We start from the raw sequence: 24,506 nt of genomic DNA on the forward strand, positions 1-24,506 counted from the left end.
TCTTAGAATTAGCTTATTGTTGGTCATTACCTGTTGTCAAGGATAAGGCTGCAGGACTGCAGTAAAACTTGTACAAGGGTTTTCTAAAGTTTGCTTACTCTTCAAAAAACCAAACGAGCTTTTGAGACAGTCAGATTTAACCGTGACTTAGAGGTTACTTTTTAATCTTGTTTCCCTTTGGAAGGTCATCTGAAGGAATATCTTCTGCTCAAAATGTGCCTCTGCCTAGCAAGGAATATAGCAGCTGCATTTCATTCACGGTGACTCCCATAGGAGCAGGACCAGCTCCCACACTGTGCTTGAATGAAGTGCAAGACAGGCAAGGAGTCTCCTGATGCCACCGAAATGACCCTTGCAAGGGATCTCATACGGCTGTGGTACGACAGCCAAGTCACAGAGGCTCCAACCAAAGCATCATCCCTCCCACTGTGCTGCAGGGCTGGCCATCGGCGGCTGCAGCCACTTCTCAGCCATGCAGAAGAGGACAGCAAAGTCCTCAGACATGCTGTGGATCCCTGCGCTGTTCCACCTGTGGTCTTTGTACAGCATGATGTGGCGGTGGGGGTCCTTGCTGCCCACAATAACCACACAGAGGAGAACTCTGCCTCCTCTGGGAGGGGACGCAGACCAAGCAGCCTATTCCACTCTATGTGTGCAGGATGGGCTCAGAGCTCCCTGCAAAACTGACTCCTCAGGCACTTCATTCTTCTTGGCTCACCTTTTTGTGCACATATTTTCATCTTCTCTTAAAGCCCGTCCTGCAGAACAACGTAATTTCTCTCACAAGAGAAATCCGACTGAGCCCTGCAAGGTCAGGGCCAGGATAACACCCAGCATTAATAATATCATGCTGTATAAGGAAGTAGAGAAAGGACTTTAATTGAAACAAGGCAATTCATTTGTAAAATACAAGAATTTGTATGCGAATTGCTGTGGTTCAGGAGGAGGAAGGTTCGGGAAAGAAAAGATGTTGTTATTTAAGGGATTAAAGACCAAAGCCTCCAATGCTTATGCAGTGTTTAACCAGTCTTTGCTCACATAACACTCCCCTTCACTGTGGTCACTGTTTTGTGGAGGGTGGATTTCCAAGCTTGTCCCTCAGTGTTTCTGCCCATGTGTAAGTGAAGGATATAAAAGGATAACAGTGCAGTAGAGGTGCACATCATGCCAAGTCCTTAGCTGTCATTTTCATAGCTCCTCTGAGTTTGTCACACATCCTTAACCTTCTTTTAAAGTCATTTTCTTTTCATGGTTTTGTGTGCCACTGAAAGTCACTTTTAATTAAATGTCATATAAATAATAAAGTCTTAATTACATAATTATTGCCAAAACCTGCATGCATGCTCCCAGACTTGGCCAGGTTGCCAGAAGAGCACTGGGAGCCTTTTCTCACTGGGGGGGGGTGGGAGTGCTCTGCAACAACTGGGCAGCAATAGTGCTGTTTAAAATGTACATTTTCTCTATCTCCTGTAAAAGTTCCCACCCCACAAGGTGTTGAATGCTGTCACTCACTGACCAAGCAACTGACTTGAGCAGTTAGTTGCTTTATCTCCTTTTCCAAGTTAAGAAAAAAAGGCTAGAAAAAAAAAAAAAATCTATATCCCCAGTCACAGACTCCAAACACTGATTGCAAGGATCCAAGTTCTACAGTGGTAAACAGAATTCAAAGAAGAGTTGTATCCCCTCCCATCCCTGCTCATATCTTTTGTAAAACTCAGCTGCAGGACAGATATTGTTAGTGCCTATTCCCAAGGAAAGTTTGCAGAAACGGGCCCCCACCCTGTGGAGCCCTGCACCCTTGCTTACTCTGCTGTAATGGCAGTGGCCCCTGGCTCTCTGCCCTGCACTGGGTGTCCTTGGGTCAGGTCCCTGGCTGCACCGCCTGCTGTATGTCACCATTGGCTTGGGGCTGGTGCCTGCCAGGGGCATTGATAACAGGGCTGCTCGGAGTTTACTTCCACGAGTGAAGTTCGTTGACCTGGGGGAGTGTTAAGTATGACAAACTTGTTATTTTACACAGCTCTTAGTTTCTAGTTATTTTCTGCCATTAAAATTAGGGTGCTTGCTCTGAAGCTTCAAGGCAGGAGCCTTGCTCAAAGCCCACCCTGCTCTCCTCACTCCCCACCTCCATGCAGACCACAAATAGTGGGCCAAGTTAACAACTGGAGTCTTTTATAGAGTCATTTTTAAGCCAGTTAAAAGTGCCATTTCAGTAGATTGCCCTATTTGAGTTAGCAAGAACAAGCTGTATCTTTTTTATTGCTTTTGACTGGTGAAGTACAAGGTTTAGGCCATGTTTCAGTGGGCTATAAAGTTATATTAATAGCTTGGTTAGTGGTCAGATGTTCTATATGTGTAACTAATGTGTAAATAGGAAAAATCCCTGAGGTAGGGAGGTTGTGATGTCCTTTATTTTTTTTTTACTTCTTTGTTACACTTTTAAGTTACTGAATCATGTATGCAAATACTCATTCTTTATACAGAAGTGCAAGGGGGTTTTGTTGTTGTTGTTTTACACAGAACAACCCAAAAGCTAAAACTTACTATCTTGCCTTCTGGGAAAGTAGGAGAGAATTTTCTTTGAATATTTGTGCAAGAATTAAGATAAGCTAACAGAGTGGTTATATTCATCCCCACTTTGGTAGTTTGTTATTTCATTCCCAGCACAGTATCCTGATTCTGAAGGGACTGGGAGCAGCTAAGAACAGGTGAAATGAATCAGATCGCGGGCTCCACTTATCACCATTGATCAAAGCAGCAAGCACAGACTGTCGTCTTGGGAGCTGCTGTGGCTTCTTCTGAGCAGAGAGGGAAGAATAGAGGTGTCTAAGGCAGGAGAGGAAATTGGGCAACACACTGAGCTCCCTTTTTGTTACTCAGTGACTGCATTTGCCCTTGCACAGCCTACAGATCTGGGTAGTCTAAGGTTGAATGGAAGCTAAAAATGAAAATGCATGGATGAATTTGAAGAGATTTACTTGTGCAAAAGGGTCAGTACAAAGCCATTGCATCATGCTGGACTGAAATTCTATTTTGAATAGGACTTGAAGTAAAATGTAATAAGCCAGAATTTCTCACAGCAGGGATAGATATCTCTGAGCATTCTAAATTGTCCAAAGGAAGATAAGAGATGAATAGCACCAAGAATGATTATTTAGCAGGATGACCGCTGTCAGTTTTGGCTCAGAGTTTGTCCTTAGACATGGAGAAGCTCTGACTAGTTTATCGTAAGACCTACCTGACTTTTTGATGATATGCGCTATAATGGAAGGGTGTTTTATAACAAAAAGATATGTTTTGCAGCACCTTTTTTTGCTGCTGTTTTTCTATTTGTATACCATACCCTTTTCAGGGGAAAATGATAGTCTATTTGCAGACAAACCAGATCACAAACTGCACACTGTCCAAATTAAGATAAATAGTGATTAGATGTTATTTACCACTTCAAAAACGATTAAATAAAGTTCCCAAATTTCAGGGGACTGAAGATAAGGAAAAAGATTGAAGAAGGATTTAAAATATTGAAACATCTTTGACATTTTCCATTATGCTAATTAGGTATACCAGAGGGGAAAGGATAAAAATTAGTGCATTGACTTGTAGAAATTATTTGATCGGTCATTATGTGGAGAAATAAGTGTTCTCCCTCGGTCCCTGCCCATGCCTCCATTAGATTTTACTGAGCAAATTAATATTTGCTTAACATATCCACTGGTAGCTCTTCCATGAATCCAGCCAGCAAAATCACTTAATCTTATAGGATGCTGAACACTGGTATCAAAAGTCAACAGTGTATTTTCTCCTAGTAGCTTTGCATTTACTTTAAAAGCTTCCCCTCCACTGGAAAAAAGGCCTGGCCATATCTTCACAGGGTAGGTGTTCCCTGACACTAATGCAGTGACTGAAACTACTGAAAGTCATCGTCCTGCTCCCCTGCAGCCCATTGCTCCTAAATCTGCCTTTTGTTATCAGTATAATGGGGTTGAATACATTTTTAAAAGGTGGTAGCTATTGATTACTTAATGGAAAAAGTTAGTATAGAGAAGTGCTGAAGCAGCCCTATTTAGTACTCTCCAGTGCAACAAGACCATTATCTAGAAGAGTGGAAATCATCCTGTAACCCTTATTAATATTTAATAGGGATGAAACAACACTGAAGTATACTACAAAATAGCCCAAGGCTTCTGGCCACATAGAATATAAGGTTGTTTCAAGGGTCAAAAAGGAATAACTGATTTCCCTGTGCTGAAGCTGTTTATAGGTAAGACCAACAATAAACAATGTTTTTCCTCTTGTTCCTTTTAAAGTATTTGCAGCACATCTGCACTTTAATATACAGTTATTCCTACTAGACATCTTCAAGTGATTGAATGCAACAGAAAGGTCAGTGTATGTTTAGAGATCACTGTGTGAGACTATTTTATACCTTCCCAACGTTGCTGTGAATCCCAGCCTCCCGCTCCATGCTTCAGGGCACATTTGGCTGGGTTGACAAGCCAGTGAAAGGTGTTAATCCTGTCTAATAGAACCATAATCCTTAGGGCTGTGTTTTTATATCATACTATTGAGCTAACCTCTTGTCACAGGATATTTTTCATCTAGTTAATAGCAAAGTTCTATATGGGAATTTTAGATAAAATTAAAGTGTACAGTCTAAATGGTCTTTTTCAACTTCACAGGGTAAAAATAAACAAATAAACCACAATGTTTACCCAACAGAGATTTTCTGTGAGATTACAATCAATTAAGAGCAGAGATGTGCAGGTTTTTTGTTTTTTGGGTTTTTTTTTTTTTTCTTTTTTTTCTTTTTTTTTTTTTCACCTCAGTGAATAGTAAATGTCATTTTACTTGTCCAAAAATACTCACAAATCTGGGTCAGCTTCTTCAAATAACCTTTGGCTGGAAATATTTTTCAGGTGAGATAGGCCTAGAAATATAAGTGAAAAAAAAAAAAAAAAAAAAAAAAAAAAAGTGTTATTTCTTTTTCTCTTAAGCTGCAATGGTTAGAACATGGACCCAAAATGTGGGCACACTTTCTTCTCCTATCTGGTTGTGCTCAGGCCTCTCCCACTGCTATGTCCACATTATTTATTTATTTATCTGGGGATGCAGGGGGTTGTTAATAAATAAGTGTAGGTGGAAAAACAGGGAAATGAAACAGTGGGGAGTTTTTGTTTTCAGTTCTGTTCCAGGAGAGGCAAATTTTCTTCTTCAGAAATAGAGACTTAAGACAAAGTATTTTCACGTGGCTTCTCGTTGCTTTTCTTTGTCTTACTTTTTCCCCTCTGCAAACTATTTTTAGTTTAAAAGTGACTGTGTGTAAGTGATAAAGAAGCTAATACGTGTAGTAACCTTATGATTTATGAGCAGGGACAGAATAAGATGGGGTTCTTCCCGGATGGAAATACTCAGGGGAGGTGTGTGTGTGATCCTCATAGCTAGTATCATTTTGATGAACTCCTTCCTTAAAACCAGACTACAGCTGTGAAGACTGAATGTCAACTTGTCACCCTGTACTGCATCAGGAGTATGGCAGCATTAGTGCTGAGTCTCTCAGAAGACTAACTACTGCCAGGAAAGGAGAGTGTATGGAGACAGGGCAGTGAACAACATCTTGGTGACTGTGGGCAGAGGGGCAGAGCAGGCACAGTACTGTATCAGTACTCAGCAAGACCCCAAAAGCTGAAATTTTTACTTAGGCATCAGCTCTAAAAGGTCTGGTCTTCCAGCAATTCAGACCACATCACTTCAACAGCATTACTAACCCAGTCATCTGGATAGGGACCTGGAGGACAGGCACTGTAAGGGCAGCATTTCCTAAAGCACTCAGTGTTTGTGTTCTTCTGCTCCTTTTACATTTGTGGAGAGATTTCCCCTTAGCTTCACTGGAAGCAGGTTTATACCAGCATTTACCATGTCTGCAGCACAAAAGTGGGCAATTGGATCAGCTATTAAACAAGCCCTTTTGTCCTCCTCTTTTCTTACCCAATGGATGATCCACCTCAGTACCCTCTCAAACTACCTTACCTGGTAGAGAAGATGTGAAAGTTGAAATGATAGCGCAATGCAAGGAGCTAGCAGGTCCTTTTCAGGCTTGCAGATTTCCCAGATAACAGTGAAAAGAGTTAGCTGGAGATGCCAAAGGAAGGGGGCATGACAGGCATGTTAGAAACCAGGGGAAGAGGAAAAGAAGGCTCATGTGGCTGGGGGGAATATAAGCAATGGAGCAAGGAATCAGTTTGGTTGAAATCATGTAGGCAAAGTAATGGATGAATAAATCCAGAAAAGTGTGTAACCAGGTAGTCTGAAATCACTTGTTAAATCATTCAAGATGTGCAAAGAGTTTGTGGTTTGCTATTTAGTTCAAAGCTGTTTTTTCTTTTCCTCCAGGAGGGATTTTGAACACTTAGAAACAAACTGAGATGATATTGCATTGTATATAATAGTAAGCCCCACTCAAGAAACCGGACACTGCATTAAAATACATTTGTTTTGTATGTAAGGGTAAAGAGTTTTTAAAAAAGGATTAATTCCAGACTTAGCATTGAGTACTGGTGAAGATGTAAAAACAAGCCCTTAAGGACTCTGTATAGTTGATAAATGTCCAAATTCTGTCTGATATTAGGAACAGATTTAAAGGCATCTCTGACTTGTCATCAACAAAACTGTGGGGCCTGCCTGATTATTCTGTTACTCCTCCACAACATACACAATTTGCACAAAATGCATTCACATTACACAGTGGCCCTTGACTATTCCTGTTGGTAAAGAAGCCTGGACAGTTTCCACAGCCATGAAAGTAAACTATAAAAATTGAAAAGTTTCCACGATCATAACCAACTCTATGGCTCACACAATACTTATGTATATAGCTTTTTATTTCTAAACACACAGACAACAATTTAACCCAGAAGTAATTCACAGATATCTGTGTATATTTATGTGAAACTGATGTAAAGAACTTGAATCATAGCCATTATCTAATTTGTATTTGAAGCGGTATTGTTTCTCTTATTGATTTTTCTGTTTCCAGCAGTACAGTAATACTTGTTTTCCATATAGTCACCTCCTCGTTTGTTTCCACTGGATTTTTTTGTTTCCGCAGTTCACGGTCCAATGACTTGAAAGCTTGAAAGGATTTTTTAATATAAATGGGTGACTTGACAGCCGTATTTAAGCCTTCAAAACAGAAAGAAAAAAAAAAAGAAAAAAAAAAGAAAAAAAAAAAAAGAAAAAAAAAAAAAAAAAACAGTGATTCCAGGTTTGTCTTCTCTTTCTTTACAGCGCACAAGTAGTTTTGGAAGCTTTGACCGTTTCAGACATCACTCAGTATCAAAGACAGATGATTCTGCTGAGGTTTGTATCAAATTTTTACTTTCTTCAGATCTCTTTCCCATAACAGTTATGCAAAAAACATTGAGTAACTGTTGTATAAATTCTACACTGGTGAGAACTTGTCTTGTGTACCTGGATCTGTCTGGATGATTGAGTTCTTGCTCAAAAGGAACAACAGAATCATGCTTAAATTTTCTTACTTTGGTGTGAAGATTAGAAGCAAGTTTTCAAAAAAGGCAAAAGTGCACTTCGTTTTGGTGTGTTCCCGAAGTAACCAACACATGCATGCAGACTACAGATGTGTCATTTTTGTTTTCAAGCAACCTGTATAAATCCCCTCAACTATTGTTTGTATTAAGGCCAATAAACAAAGGGAAACAACAATTCCAGAAAGATGGATTATTTTTTTTCTGTCATTTGCAGTGCAGGGGTGTGCTGCAAACCTCTTTAGGTATACTATTCCCCAGGAAAATGGCTGTGACTAACTTCTGTCATCCTAACTGCATTGGTGTCCTTAATATTATTCTGTAATTCTCATTCCTCTGCACCAAATTGTATTTTCTTGGTGAGTTGTTTCTTACATTTTTATTTCAAATCAGGTGTCTGAACTGGAGACTGTAAGTGATGTTGGAGATGCAGTGCAAACCAAAGCAGCAAGTAATGGAAGAAGCCTGGGTAAGAAGATGAGAGCCATTTCCCTTACCATGAAGAAAAAGATGGGCAAAAAGTACATCAAGGCACTCTCTGAGGAGATGGTAAACACGGCTTAAGAATCTTGTATTTGGTGATAATGCATATGAAGTAACAATGTTATGTGCATTTTTTCCTGTTCTTGTTTCAAGCAGCTATCAGTTATTAGATTCTATGAAAACATGGTTAAAAGTCCTGAATTAAAACAACTTCTAATATGTATGCTTTCTTTCATGTGCATGCTAATGTACACACACATGCACATAAACAAGTACAGCATCACACAGTAAGGGCTCAAGTTAGACCTAGGAGTTTTACGTCATCGAATTTTGCTTTGTCATCAAGGAGAATTTGTGTAAGTATCATAAAACATCTCCTGATGTGGACACAGGGGAGTATTGGATGAACCCAGTCATCAGTCTGATACTCAGCCTGTATAAAACGCTTCATTGGAGAATTTATCTTTGAATACAAGATTTTTTTCCGAAGTCCATTTTGTAGAGGTCAGCCAGCATCCTACAGCATGACAACTCATATGTTTTATCTGCTTTTATCTACTATGTGAAGCTATCTTTATTAAATATAAAAAACATATGATCTGTTTTAAGCACTGTAAACCCTGTTTCGTCAGTATCTTTTGTCACTGAGTTCCAAATTTTAAGACACATAAGGAAAAAGGATCTCTAAAAAATCTAGCTGGTGTGCATCCTATCTCATACATGTATCAACATCAAATAACTAGGAAAAATAAGCATGAAACTTCCCAACATGCTAATAAGCATAAAGTTTCGCAGTTTTGGAGGTCAAAGACAAGAAATCCTATTTTTTTACCTTAATTTGTATTTTTTGCTAAAATTCAGCAAGTTGCAATCCATGAATTTTATACTATGAGAAAGAAAACTCATAATTTCAACATTTATCTTCTGCACATTAACAGAAACCATTCACATGAAAGAAATTCAATGAATTACCTGGATGGACTCACATATAGTGTGATCTTCATACCTGCAATAGATGATGACCAGTGATATTGGTCCACTGATTAATCTATGGCTTATACCGATGATTGGTGTAACAAGCACTGTCCTTGCTGAAAACCAATATAGTCTTTCATTTTAGTGTTATGCCTTGTATGTACCTGTATGGGTCTCCGTACATGCAGTGTCATATTTGCTTGACATCCATCAGTCACCTGATGGATGATTAACATTTCCGCAAATGTGATGTAACGTCCTAAGTACAAGAGGATAATACGCACATTGAGAATGTGATGCAATCTGCTGAAGAAATTCCTTCTTTTGAAAGCTCAGCATTATTTCACTTAGTTGTTACATCATCCCTAAGTTATCTGTGCCTGAAATACAGGCCTTCTTGTTTTGAATTTGTTAAGTGTATAAACTGTGATTTCTGAGGTGTGATTTAATTTCATAAATTCCAGGAACAGATTTCATACGCCATTAGATTTTGTAAGAGAAAAATGCATCCGTTACTTCTGCAATACATGGGATTCTGAGGCCAATATGTAGGTTAACCAAGGTAGTAAGTATGGTGCTAAAACATACATGTATTGATGCTGTACATATGTGCAAGCCATCTCTGGAATGCCCTTGCTTGTGTGCCAGCAAAATAAAGTGCCCATGATTTTCAGAGGCTCAGTACAAAACATACATGTGTCAGCAAGGCCTTCGCCATGAGCTTTCATAATTAAAGTTTATATTTCTTCCTCACAATCAGAAAAAAAACATCTTATTTGGCTACCTACATTTTTTTCATTATAAGCCTTTGTTCGCTGTAATATATTGTAGTCTTCTGAGATGAAGAATCACTTGAGAAGAAGTGAAATTACATGAGTGGGGCAGAGAGGAGATAAGTGATTTCTCCAAGATCATAGTGTTGGGATTGGGTATCCTTAGTACTAGGCATCAACTCCTAAAATGCCTTCTCTCTTAGAGTAGTTCTTAATAAAATGTAGTTATGAATAAATCTCCAAGTGCAATGATGATTCAAAGTGAAAGAAAAAAAAAAAAAAAAAAAAAAAGTTTGACTAAAATAAATCTTAGGTTAACATCTGATTTTTTTTTTAAAGAATGAAGAAGAAAAAGATGACAGTGATCCTGGTGGTGGAATACACACTGAGAAGGGCTCCATAAAAGCCAGTGACTCTATGGAAAGTCTCTACAGTCTAAACAGTGGTCAGAGCTCATCCAGTAAGTACAAGATATCCATACTTCTAATTCAGTACCTGGTCCAATATTGTTATTGCTTAAGTCTGAGGTATCAGACCTGGTGATCAAAAATGTGGTAGTAGACAGCTCTTCAGTCTGGCAGACAAAAATATAATCTGATCAAATGGGCAGCTAAGGTAGATATGCCTGAAATAACCTGAGTGTTTTTAAGAGTGTTGATATTAAAAGAAGTAAAAATATAATAACACTAACAACAACATGGATTACAGTGAATGATGCTGATACTTACCATGAATGTTTCTGGGGGGGTAGCACTGCTGAGTTGCAGTTCCTGGGTGCAACCACACAAGTATCCTCTCTGCAGATAGTGGCTGTGAGTTCATTTTTCACTCTGTGGATGTGAGACAGACAATGTGAGATGTCTGTCTGAGATGATGGGTGATGGGAGCCTGACTGGGCAGCTTCAGGTCATGATGCAGAGATGCAGTCTACTTCTCTGAAATCCCACTGAACACCCACACCCAACTGGGTATTCTCAATTGGAGGATGAACGAATCTGAAGAGAGGTCGAGTTTGCCTCCACATATCTTCAATTGCCCTGCTGTGGACAGTCCCTGGGCAGCAGGTCACAGCTGTCCATGATGATATTGCTGTGCTGTCACTGCAGACATTACGTGAGCCATAAGTGGGGGCTTGAATTGCAGTCCTGGCCGTTTCCACTTAGTTGTTTATCTGGCCCTGAGATGGAGCTATGCACTTAAGCAATCACCTCAAACAAAACCATTTTTATGATCATTTTCTGTGATGTGATTTGTGAAAATTATATATGGGAGTTTACTTCCAACACACTGCTGCTCTTATCTAAAAACATATTTGGATGGGATATTGCAGAGCTTGCTCAAATTTGCTTGAATTACTCTGCTGATATTTTATTGCTCAACTTGGATAAAATGACAGGCAGAAATGTTGATAAGATTAAAATTTTGCTCTGCAATGCAGGTTCTTTTGATGTTTTAGCTAGCTCTGTAACGAAATAAAATAACTTCTACAGTACTTGTTTTCATTTCTCTGAATAAACAGGAGAAGTTCAGCAAAATTAATTCTCTAAATTGCACTTTCAGAGTACATGTTATTAATCTGCAGAGGTAATATTTCAAAAAAGTCTGTAAGTAAAATGTGTAGTCTATTAGTATCATCACCAGAAAAAGATTATTTTAGGGAAGATGTTAATGAAAGATCTCTAACCTATATTCTTCAGTCTGTAGTAGTATGCTTTTTATTGAATGTATTTTTCCTGGAATGTGTCAAAACCTTGTGGAGTATGCTCTTTCTTAATTCTGTGCTTTTGAAAGCCTTCCTCTCTGCTGCTGTGCAGAACTGAATGTCTGGACACTAAGTGCAGGAGATCTCATCTTCCACTTGATTCTCTTTAAGGTGGGGTGACCAGCTGCTCTGATGGAACAAGCAACAGGGATAGCCTCAGGTTTGATGACGAAGTCCCTTACAGTGGGCCGTTCTGTGGTCGAGCCAAAGTGCACACCGACTTCACACCAAGTCCTTACGACACTGACTCTCTGAAAATTAAGGTAAGACAACTGTCAGGATTTCTTCTTTTCCAGTAAGACCACTGTAGGCATGTTTTACATGTGAAAGAATATGCTTGCTAAAACATTTTTAACTGTTAAGCACATGCATCACTCTAAAAGCAATACAGATCTGTTTTTGCAGTGCTTCTGTAATGACTTAGTTTAGACAATGATGCTAAGTCAGCTGCTGCTAAAGGCTTTTTAAGGCATAGGCCTCCAGGGAGGTACCTCATCAGTATAATATTTCCTCAGAGTAAAACATATGTTGCTTCCCTAGAAGATCTAAAGTAAGAAAATCTAGAGTCTCATGGGGCATGAAGTTCCCTCTCCAGTTAGATTGTATCAAGATCTTGGTGGCACACATCGTCTTTACTGGAAACAGCTCACTTTTTCATTAAGCCTTTATTTACTCACACTTTTGAACTATGAATTTTCTCTGGCTCTGGCATCATAGCAGGGGTGTCCATGCTGTGGGAGTGAGAAAAAGAAGCTCCAGACATAGGACCAGTTCAACACTACTAAAAAGGTCCAGCCCTATTCTTCTCCATCCATGCACAGATGCATTTAATATCATCATTCTTCAGACTATTTGCATCTGTTATCTCTTCTCTAAAGGAAAATCTTTCTTTTCCCTCTCTGTAAACACCTTCCTATCCAGATTGTACCCTTGCCTCATCTTTTTATCTTTTTCACAGCATCTTCTTGTCAAAATCCTCATATGTATCTCACTGCAGTCTCCTTCCTTTGCTCTCAGGCCTGTATTACAGCAATTGCTCTGCAAGTATTTGCAGTTTCCAACATTTACCCTCCACTTCTACACATACCTAAGGTATTTCTTTCAAAACAGTTTATCAGGTAATGAAATGTCAAATTTCTGCTGGCTCACCTAGGTTACTTTTAAAGTCACTAAGGTGGTGTATTTTACAATTAAAAACTAATACTTAAGTTTGAAAACCTCTAAGAATATCACAATAAATTTCAGTGCCCTGATTCTGAATTAAAACTGCAGCTTGCCTTAGAGCTTCCTAATCCTGATGTGCATCCATATCTAAAGTTCCTGAGCCCTCCATAAGTGTGTAGAATAATATATATTATTATAGAGCTTTAAACAAATGTTTGTTTAGTTCCCATTTCAAACATGCTCGTAGCTCTAAGCTTCATATTCTAATGAAATCAGGCCATTTAAACACTGTGAATTTCGTACTTTGGTTTTAACCAAACTAGGGTGGCAGCTTTACTTGCATTTTCTTGACCAGAGCAGAAAACATTTAAAAATCTAGGAGTTGTTAAAAGATATTTTAACAAACTGAGTTTGATTTTTCTGTTTTGTAACAGAATGACAAATTAAGTGTGTATGTAGGGATTTGTTGTAGAACTCTTTAAAGACTTCCAGTGGTTTTGTAAGTTCTATAGTATCTGACCAGAAGAGAGGACTCAATTTTACTGTCATGGGAGCAAGTTGCATAGAAGGTATGACTTTTTTACTACCAGAATTACTCAGAATGACTGTTGTGCTGAACTGTGATGTCAGTTCCCACAGCTTGGTGAAAGCACCTTTATCAGCAAGCCTTCCTGAAGTTGCTGTGTTGTCATTCTTTTTTTGCACTTGCTTTTGTGAGTGTATGCACAAGTGTGGAGAACTGAAGCTTTTAGTTTTGTCTGCTAAGATGTTTCTACTATTTTCCCAGTCAATTGGGTTAATAATAATGGGAGAATTTGACAGTCCTTTGGGAAGGACTGACAGGAAGATATTAAGGGAGTTAAATGTTCTTTATTGCCTTTGAGAAATGTAGCCAGTGTTTCTTACTGTAAAATGGGTAAGAGTTCACCTTTCATGTAGCTCAGCTAATAGTTTTTGAAGATCCCTGGGATGATGGATAATAAGATTATTGTGTTAGTGGTTTAAAGTGAAGGAGGCAGGTGAGAAGCTGTGTAAAGCATGTATTTGGAAAATAACCTCACTGTGCTCTCTTGCTTTTTGCCGAAGCTATGCCCAGTATCCATTGCAAAAGTTGTTAGCAGGGTGAAACTTACGCACTTTCAGGGTCCAAGTGAAGCACTAGAAGTTGAAAGGTGCTGCTTATGCTCACCTCTCCTTCACAGAGCTTTGGAGATAAGGTCTAGCTCCATTTTCTGTGACTGCATTTTTCTGGGATTTTATAAAAGCAAAGAAGCTAAATTTAGGTCATTTTAAAAAGTTACTTCACACTGTCTGGTTAAGATTCTGTGCTGGTTTTGGTGCATAAAGGAAAATTCACATATCACAAACCAGATGTGTAAGCAGTATTGTGCTTTTTCTATTTTCTAGAAAGGAGATATTATAGATATCATCTGTAAAACCCCCATGGGCATATGGACAGGCATGCTGAACAACAAAGTAGGAAACTTCAAGTTCATTTATGTGGATATTATTTTGGAAGAAGAAGCTGCACCCAAAAAGATAAAGGCTCACAGAGGAAGCAAAAGGACCAAGCCTAAAACGTTGCAAGAACTCCTGGAATGTGTCCATCTGCAGGTCAGCAAACATTTCCCTGTTGTGTTTGAAATCTTTAATTTCTTTACACTCGGGTTTCGATGTAATTTACAGGCAGTTTTAGAATGGCAGGTTTCAGCAGTTTTGAAGTCAACAACGCAAATAAGTTTCATGTCTGTTTCTTATCTGATGTCAGTGGTTTATATAACTGCATTTTACCACAAGATTTGGTTAGGCCAAAAGGCTCCATGCAGAGAGGTACAGTGATGACTTGTCAAGTAACTTGCCTGTAATTGTGTGCCTTGGGGCAGGAGGTGTGTGAGTATGTGGAAATCTCAGGACTGCAGTGTGACCCAAGTGCCAACATTCAGAATTTAGATTTCTAATTTTGTATGATCTTTGGGAGCAGTATTCTTTTTGCCCTATGCTCATGTTGTGCCTCTCTCCCTCTCTGAATCACTAACTCCTGACTGAGTTTAAAATCATAGTTAGGTCATGAATTACATGTAATATTTTCATTAGCTGTTACTGCTTTTTGTGCTGATGCAAGTACTCCTAATCCTGGAATAGATACAGAGTTTCATATTGTGTTGACATACAGCTGAAGGGGGACCATGTGTGACTCAGCATGGCTGAGGGCTCCCTCAGCTTCTTACACTCACATTTTTATCTGAGGGCTCTTTCTGCACCCTACATCAGAGGCTTTCCTGGACCCAGTATGGAAGGCACTCTATTGGGTTACCCGTGAAAGTGCAGAAGGTCAGTAGATCAAACCATTTTTGACAGATCTCTATCCTGACCCAATCTGCTGCCATGGTCTGGCAGGCAACTCAGCCACAGGTGCTGGGATGGCTGAGATGACCCCAAGTTATCTCCACCTCTCTCATTCGCAGTCTAGTTTTGTACAAAAGGCAGGTTCATCAGACTGAAAAGTGTAGCCCATTCAACTTGATGAAAAAGTAAAGGAGAAATTGTTCCTATTCATCTACTAAAAAATACTGATTGTTTACATGAGAGATTTGCAAATTTCTCTTCGTAGGAATATGCCTCAACACTCTTGCTAAATGGCTATGAAACTCTAGAGGACTTAAAGGATCTACAGGAGAGCCACCTGATTGAATTGAATATTTCAAACCCAGAAGACAGGACAAGATTGTTATCAGCAATTGAAAATCTACAGGACCATGACAGTAAGTATTTAAACTCTGACAATCATGTGAACATTTTAACTGGGAAAAAAAAAAAAATAGTGGTCCCCACATTGATCTGTTTAATGATTTTTCTCTTAAATATGAAACATTGAGTTTGGTTGTTTCTTTATTTGTCCAGACGGCTAACTGTACATCTCTTCTAGACACATACATGATTACTATACTTGTAACACATGCATGATTTAAGATGTCCTGCTGATACATCCTAAACTAGACATTGACAGCAACTATTGCTTGAAAGCAACCCTTTTTAGGACTGTAAAACCAACCCCCAGAGCATTTAAATGACTTGCCAAAAGTCACAAGGTCTGTGCAAGAGCAGAAAATTAAATTTCCCAAACTCTGGGCTAGTACTTAAAAATATATATATAATAATGATAATGATAATAATAATAATAACAAACAGTCAATTAAGTACTAAAAAAATAGAGCTACAAAGAGAGTTACAACAAGAATTTAGGTCAAGTTCCGAGAAACTTCAGCTAAGCAACTGCTTAATTAGAGAGGAAAAAAAAAAAAAAAAAAAAGATGTTTTCTTCTCCACTAATATTTGTGCAAATTCACCCCTATCCTGAGCAGTTACTTCATCAGATGTGCATTCTCAATTGAGAAGCATCTGAAAGAGAATAAAAGGATACCTGGGAGAAGAGGTATCCCTGTCTTCCTATGTTTATATCAGGTCTTGTCAGCTGTCCAGTTTTTCTCTCCTCAGCATAGGTAGCTCTCCATTTGTCACTCCAGCACATGTACATACATATGCACATACCTGCAGGCTCACATATATCCTAATCTTTCTGTACATTAATTCTGTACATGGGTTTCTAAGAATGTCTCATCCATTCAACATTCCCTGCAGATGTTCTCTAATCTACCCTTTGGTTTCCTTGTATTTCACTCTACTTTTGGGTATTTCTGAAACCCATTTCAATGTACAGTGTTTCCTGTTCTCTTAATCAGCATCCACAGAAATGTAAGTTTCTTGCAAACATATTGGAGAAACATTTAAAAGGTTTTATTTGCCCAGCAGGATCAGTACTTATTTCTTATAAGTACTTTTTGAGAAGAGGGGCTAGAAAAGGACTCTTGCAGTGCTGTCTATATAGAGGTAGTGATTGAAAGAATAAATCTGGGACAAAAAAGGTGACATTTTCCAAGAATTGTGTTGCATGCATCCAGCTAGAAATCATATGAAAATACATTCATTTCCTTAATTTTTCCATGCATTGAGCATATGTATCTTTGTGTGTACTTCCAAGTAATTAACCTTGCCACATGTTCTGCACCTTTTATTGCATATGTTTTTCTATATCAATATTTAACAAGAAAAAAAAACATTAATGAAAAATGATAGATTGTAGTTTTACAGAGTTCTGCATCAGGGTGAAAAACAAAAACAAAACATAATGTTTTTTATCATGCTATGCAAGTGTCAAACTATTCTGGGGCAGTGAGGATATGGTTTACTATTTATACTTCTTGTATAGCAAAAAAGCGTTGCAAGAAGACACTTAATATTTTTAAAAGATGACAACAGGGTTCTCCTTTTCTGAAGATGTGTTAATAACTTTATGTTCTACATAAACCTGTGCAAGAAGCAAATCTGAGAAGGACATGTCCCATACACTGAATATTAGAAAATTCACCTTAATTACCTAAATAGGGTTCTTCCTTGTTAGCATCATGGGATTAAGTCACTTATCTCCAGGTAAAACGGTAACCCTGATTATGTCTGTAAGGCAGTTTAACACTTTAAATTCTTATAATGGTTCTGGATAAAATAACATTAAATCTTACAAAGTGGCCCATGCTTCAGAATCAGTGATAACACTGTGGTTTTTGATCAAGAGATTAAATGAATATTTGTTTCACATTCACTTGAGATAGGTATAAGCAATCTTTAGAGTATTCAAGTTCAATAAAATAATTTTCCCAGAAATTATGAATACTCACAGGGACCAAAATTAAGACATCTTTAGATGCCATCCCAATTATAAGCATTCATTTCAGTCTGGGTGTCATAAGACTCCTGTATACTTTAAGGTAAAACACAAATAAATAAGGTCTTGGTTATATAAATAAGCATACTCTCTTGAATAAGGAATGAATCAAATCCTTCCCTCATCTGGTTGTCAAAGTCTGATGGTGCTTATCACATGACCAGTACTGACAGAAAAAAATTAACAACCTGCTCTGGAAAGGATGATATTAAAGACTAAAATTGATAGAAGTCATCTGTTAAATAGCTATAATGAAAGATGGGGAGTCAAGTTTGGGCATAAGCTCAGCATGTGTCTGACCTTGTCCAAATCATTTGACCTCTTCGTGATTCTGTCAACCCAATTGGAAAACTGGGTTGAAAGAGCTGAGTGCTATTGTGAAAGTGAATTCTGCATCTGAACTGAACTTTCCTAGGTCAATATTTTTTTTTTCCTAAATGAGCATGACTGAGTCCAGCATAAATGATTTCTTAATTAAAATTGATTTTCTGCATTGCTTAGAAGTGAGCAGCATAATTACCCACAGTTACAAGGTAATCTGTTTACTGGCCAAAAGTAAATCTAGATAGAAGTTCAGTATTCTACCAGGTAAAAGTTCATTCTCTTTATAAGCTTTGTGAGAGAAAATAATAATAATAAACCCATAGATCATATTTACTATTCTAATCCCATCTTTCTCACAGAGATTGGAATGGTTTCATGTCTTTGCATTAGATCCATGCTTCCACAAAGCATGTGTTTGATTAATGAATGGAGTCTCATCCATGAAGATATGCTTCAGAGCTGAAATGCAAGGGTTTCTGAGTGTTTGGATAATACCATTATCTGAATACTATAGTCTAACACTATTCATAAAAGCCAAGTATCCTGGAATGTAACCTCATTTTACTTGATTCTACTATAAATGTAATGATAAAACATGATTTTATATTTCTTTAATGCAATACCTGATATTCCTAAATGTCCAGATGTTTTAGAGGGCTTTTCATTTCTTCTTCTTTTTTTTTTCTTTTTTTTTTCTTTTTTTTTTTCTTTTTTTTTTTTCTTTTTTTTTTTTCCCTGACATCTATTTTACATTATACTAGGTGGTTTCTTCATGCCACATACCTGAGACTATATAATTCATGTTGCAGAATAAACAAACAGATATTGAGTTTTGTAACAAAAGGACTTACAGCAATTGTTTCCACATTATACTCTTAAAACCACCCAAAATGAAGGATTTTTGGCAGCAAGAATATTTTCATCTTACATTTGATTTAGACCTCAATGAATTTAAGAGTAAAGATTTTACACATCTCACATCAGGAAATAAAAACTGAGTTTTATTTAAGAAATGCTACCAAATAGTGTTTTATTTTGTTTTTTAACATTTTTTCCTTCATGGTACTGTGCGATATTCTTTCTACCTTTCCTGTGTGTCAAGGCCCAAATTCACCATCTTCAAGTGCTTCATGTAGCAATACTATTCTAAAACTGCAAGGTCTTTGAAGCACCTCATGTCCTTCTCCACCCCCCACAAATATCTTTTTATATTTACTCTAAGTTGATCAGACCTATATATTTGGGGAAAAAACATGATTGGTCTGGGAAAAAAAAAAAAAAAAAAAAAAAAAAAAAAAGGACCTTTTTCATAAAGTATTTCTTAATAGCTTTTCATTCTTCTCCCAGATGGCTTCTAGACAGGAGATGGATGTCTGTGCTTTTGTAGGATGCCATTTTTAAAGTGAAGCAGTTGCTGAATGGTTAATGAATAAAGTAATAAAATAAGTTTGCAACTTCTTTCTTGACTGCTTCCCAGGACACACATTTCTGGATGTGTGAAATAGGCTTGATTCTGTTCTCACTTAGATGATGGAAGTCAAGAGGTTCATTCCTGAAGTCCAGTAGGTTGTATTAGTCTGAAACTATTTAGAGTGAAAGAATTAGACTTCTTTGAATATGTGCCTAATGTTCATGTATAGGGAAAAAAAAAGGGGGGGTTGAAACATATGTGCAATCTTGGGGATAATTATCTTACCCTTATCTCCCCAAATCCACTTCCTTAGAATGTTCTTTGTATCTAAGTGCCAGATCATATTCTAAATCCCACTGCCAGTATCACATAAGGTGTGTTTTTTATTTATTTTATTTGGACAGCAAAGTAGCTGATGATACAACTTTCAGTTCTTAGTTGTATTCCTTAAATGAAGACCTGGCATCAAGAGTTCTACTTACTGAAGAACTTACTAAAGGCATACTAAACTAATTTACAGCCTTACTAAAGGCTGTCTCTTTAAATCTGTGGAATTACACAATATCATGTAAAGGTCAAATAGTGCTGAAAGATGATCTCCCCTCCTTCACTGTGGTAGCTGCAACCCTTTGACCTGTATATAATATTTCCATATTCTGGGAAGCTCTCCCTTGCATGCATATTCGTACTTTTCACTTTTTCCAGACACCTCTGTTTGCTTCCTGGTTTTAGAGAAAAATAAGCTTACTTCTGTTTTCAGCATAAAGTCTTCTCTCATACCTGTTCAGCGTCTCTCCCACTTGTATTTTACTCTGAGTGCTGGAGAATCTTTGCCAGTGGGAAGAGAAGGCCCAATTGATGTCAATGCAACGTCTGCTATTGAAAGCAGAAGCTATGTCATTGACTCATCAAGTGCTATTTTTCACCTTATGTGTCTGTAAATATCCACTAAAGATTTACTCCTTTGATTCTCTGAAGTATAGCAGATATACAGACCCACTTTGGGACTTTCTTTTACAAGAAGTATCACTATTTACTGCTTTACAATGATCCTTTCTGAGTTTGGTGTGCTATGAGTTTTTGTTTCATCTTAACAGTGGTCTAACGGGTACAGGCACTCCAGGTTGACAGGCTGACCTCCTTCACATCTGGTTAGGAGGTCTAACAACAGTTTTGAAAACGCACGTCATTCTAGTTACTTGTTCAACTGTGCTGTACTGTGTCACCTTCCAGGAAAGTGCACAAGTGACTCAGCCTAAAGCATCATGCTCATAGCCCATTTCACCTTCTTGGCAAATCTCATGAAGGCAGACTTGAGGGCATGCTCATGAAGTACAGCTTGCTGCTGGGTTGAACTTTTTTTTTTTTTTCCTTTCCTAAGACAAAATCTAAGCTTCAACCACTCATCTGAACATAATGGCACTGGAGTCAGTGTGACCTCAATACATTCTTGAGTGCAATTGCCTTAAACCTAAGCTTAAAGTGCTTTCCTAATCAGGACTTTAAACTGATTAAAAAGAGGGGAAAAGCTGGTGAAAGAAAAAAAAAAATAAAATCTATCTCTGCATGTGTTATGCACATTTATGTCATTGAACAAAAAAACGTTCAGTTCCAAGATCTAAATCATGAGGAAGATACATATGCATCACACATCCATTATTGAGTCTAAAAGCCTAACATTTTTTTCAGTCATCTGCATATAACACTGCAGTCTAAAGTAGTATTAGAATATGTGTCAAAATGATCCATATTTTGGACCCTTCTGGCCATATCATAGACAACAGTGACTGAAAGCTATATATCTTATATGAAACTGCTTTGTTGTAGAAAAATAATAGAACTTCCATTTGTTGATAAGATAGTGGTTTCTGATGATTCTGCAACATTTAATGGCAGTTTAATTTTTATCAATTCATGTGTCCCATGTATTGTATCTTTCTTCTGATGTCCAAAAGATTAAGACGGTAAACTTACCTTTACTAATGGGGAAATTGAATATGCATTTGTTAGAAGAAGGAAGTAAGTAGAACTGGATGTGAAAACCAAAAGCTAAAAGAAATTTTAAAAAGCCCCCCCCCCAAAAAAAAAAGTAGTTGGTTTTTTTTTTAGAACATCTAAAGCTGTATGCTATGCTTATTTATAATACTCAATATCCTGTTTAAGTGGTTTAGTAGATACTGCATAATATTTAAGTTGCTCAAAAAAAAAAGAAAAACAACCAGATTGATTTCAGTATTTTCTTCCTAAATATGATTTTTATTTATTTTTTTCTGTTTTGAACAAAAAATAGAAAATATATTTTCACTTTCCCAAACACCTGAACATTATTGTTTTTCAGTTTTCAATGTAACAAAAAAAAAAAAATCTTCTAGTGAGGAGACAGAAGTTTTACATTTCTGTTTCCTAAATGTAAATTTGTTATTCTTCTAAAACTGATCTAAATTCAAATTAAAAAAAAAATAAAAATAAAAATAAAAATAAAAATAAAAATAAAAACTCAGTTTCATGCTTGCTTGTGTCTCTGTCCCTGGAACACACAAGGGAAAGACACTGCTACAAAATAGTGTAAGATATGTTTTTCACATATGAACTTGCTTAAGCTACCACAACCATTAACAGAGCACTACTGTAATATTAAATGAAGCAGTTGCTTTTTTTTTTTTTTTAATCCACTAGTTACTTGGTCTTCTTTCCCACTGTAAAACAAGCAAAGTGGATAGAAATTCCTCTTTGACCTTGAAAATGTAAACAGGATTAACACTTTTCAGGTCACTGCTTGCCTGAGCAGATGATGATCCAGAAGCTGATGAAAGTCCCAGTGAGTGGCATTAGGGCTGGTCAGGGATTACAGCAGAGGGAAGGGGAGCCCTGTCTGCAGCCACTGAGGAGGTCTGCATGCAGCCACCAGCTGAGTTCTGTCAGCCCACAGCAACCAAGGGTCACCCGGGTCCTTTTGGCACCAGTGGGATGGGTGTGAGGAGCTAATGACACAGTTTAGACAGGGCTTTACTTGGGCATCTGCTGCTGTTTGGGCTAAACTACTTCTGTTGCTACTAATAGCAGCAGTAATACCTTCTCTGGTGTAATTCCTTTTGTAATTCCTTACTGACTTAAATCAGAAATCAATTGGACCCTACACGATCAAGTATTTTCCCTACAGATATAACATTTGACATAGCAAACTATGTTCTGTAAGGTGAGAGGAGATCAAACAGTTACAGATATCAATTAAATCCTCTGAAAGGTTCCCTCTGTCATGCAAAACAAAACAAACAAACAAACAAAAAAAGTGAAAATCTTTCTCATGTTGCAAAAGTTTGTAAGGTCTAATAGCTGAAACAAGTGTCTGTAGAAATTTTCCTTTTGGGAATTTTATAATCACATGCTGCTACCCTGGAACTAAACTAGATTTAGACTTCCAAGAAGGATGAAGTCTTTCATGAACTAGGACTTCCATACTGCCTGTATTTGTACTGAGACAACTTAAATCTGACCAAAGAGTCAAAGCAAACTATTTAACCATGGAGCAACAAGTCAGGTGAAATAAGGGAACTTTCTTTACAGAAGCAAAAAGGTACCATTTTTCAGAGGATTAAAATCTGAGGTAAAACCATTTATTCCTTTAAGATCTGTTTCTCACACTTTTGAAAGTAAACCACAGTTTGAAGTAAAAACACAGTTATTGGAGAGCAATAGGAAAAGAAAGAGAATGACAGAAAGAGATTTTAGATCTTAAACCTTGTTTTCTGGAGAAATTTACCATGAGTAAACATCATGTATTTTACAGCCAGAAAATATGTACATGAACTTTAACCACAAGATACATTAGATTCATGATATACAGGTATATCCTGTCTGCAACACACCAGCTTGTTGAGCTCAGTTGAGAGGTCTGCTGATACTCTTCCTGAGCTGCAGATTTTTGAGTTTGAATAGATTAGTCATGCAGCAAGCTAAACAAGGACACATTATTTGCAAGATTTTCTACTTCTACTTAGTTTTGAAATGGTGTTCAAAAAGCATATAGCAAGAACTAAGCATCTAAGCTTTCTCTGAGGCCTTTGTGTTTTGGAAAATATCCTTTTGGCCACCAAGCTAAGTTTAGGAAGTTTCCATCAGCCAGCTACTCCCACTGAAAAATCAAGTGCTTTAGGAAATCTGATTACCATATCTTCAGGCTGAGCACTTCTAAAGACCAGCCAATTATATCTTGCCATGCAATACACAGAGTAGGTGAAACGGTGGGAATTACATTCAAAAGACACAGCACCTGTCATTCATGTATTAGAAACAAGGGAATGCATGTGTGTGGGAGGGGAAAGGCTACTTTATTGTGGGCATGGTGACCATGCATGGTGACTGGTGCATTTGTGTACAGTCTGAAGGATGAGGCCAAAGTCTCAAGCATTCATCTCTGAGCAACATAGTACAGGATCAACGCCAACCTCAACAGCAACTTAGATGCTCATGTCATCATATTTTTAGTACTTTGATGCTGAAGTTTCTGATTCTGATAGACAGAAGATATTGATCAAGCCATGTTTATATTACCAACTCTTTTTCTACAATTTCTCAAGATCAGCCACATTTCTGTCTCAAACTCTTTCACGGGGTACTTACTTTGACATTTTTTTCTTATTTTGTTCTTTGTAGTTGAACAACAGCAGACAAGTGAGGGTGGTCAGGAGACACGGAGCTTAAGCCCTCAGCCCAGTTTTGACAAATCACAGTTAAATGACTGCCCAAGAGATTCCGGCTGTTACATCTCGTCAGAAAATTCAGATAATGGTAAAGAAGAAGTAGACACAGAAATGCTGTCTGACATGGTGCAGTCAATAACAATCACTGAGTCAAACTGATTCTGTTAAGCTGTATTTCTGCAGATGCTCAGAAAAAGCAAACAGATAAGTGAAGTTGATTTGCTGGTATGGTGGCACAGAAGCAGAACACAAAATACTCTCAACACTGAAAATCTACTTCTGTCTGATGTATAATGCTCTAGACTGCTACGTGTGGACACCTGAGAGCTAAATCTTAGCAGCTGATAATATCTCATGCTTTTCTTTTTAATGAATTCACAGACATTTCACTGAAAAAGTTTATACATATATATTTATATATATATTTGTACAGCAAATGCATTTTTTATAATAATAGATAATTGTTTCATTTAGTGATATATAACCTGGATGTTATTTTCTGGAACTGTCCCAAATGTAAATATTGTATATATTTATTTTTAAAAGATATGGATTAATCACACTGGCTCTTTTTTTCAGATTGTTTTGCTGAG

The 24,506-nt window shown here is 37.5% G+C and overlaps 1 protein-coding gene across 2 annotated transcripts in view; it reads left to right on the forward strand.

Annotated features, from left to right (window-relative positions):
- The window catches only part of LOC116495620 (SAM domain-containing protein SAMSN-1-like), a 105,722-nt gene extending 81,425 nt beyond the window's left edge, over positions 1-24,297 (forward strand). For both annotated transcript variants that reach the window (XM_032198256.1, XM_032198264.1), the window contains 7 exons: positions 7,285-7,356; positions 7,935-8,090; positions 10,112-10,232; positions 11,646-11,797; positions 14,106-14,312; positions 15,310-15,460; positions 23,867-24,297. In XM_032198256.1, the coding sequence (XP_032054147.1) occupies positions 7,285-7,356; positions 7,935-8,090; positions 10,112-10,232; positions 11,646-11,797; positions 14,106-14,312; positions 15,310-15,460; positions 23,867-24,072 (1,065 nt within the window). In that variant the 3' untranslated portion in view covers positions 24,073-24,297. The remainder of the gene's footprint in view (positions 1-7,284; positions 7,357-7,934; positions 8,091-10,111; positions 10,233-11,645; positions 11,798-14,105; positions 14,313-15,309; positions 15,461-23,866) is intronic.
- Positions 24,298-24,506: the final 209 nt, after the last annotated feature.

The sequence above is a fragment of the Aythya fuligula genome, chromosome 1 (assembly GCF_009819795.1).
Source record: "Aythya fuligula isolate bAytFul2 chromosome 1, bAytFul2.pri, whole genome shotgun sequence".
In the NCBI taxonomy this organism is placed as follows: domain Eukaryota; kingdom Metazoa; phylum Chordata; class Aves; order Anseriformes; family Anatidae; genus Aythya; species Aythya fuligula.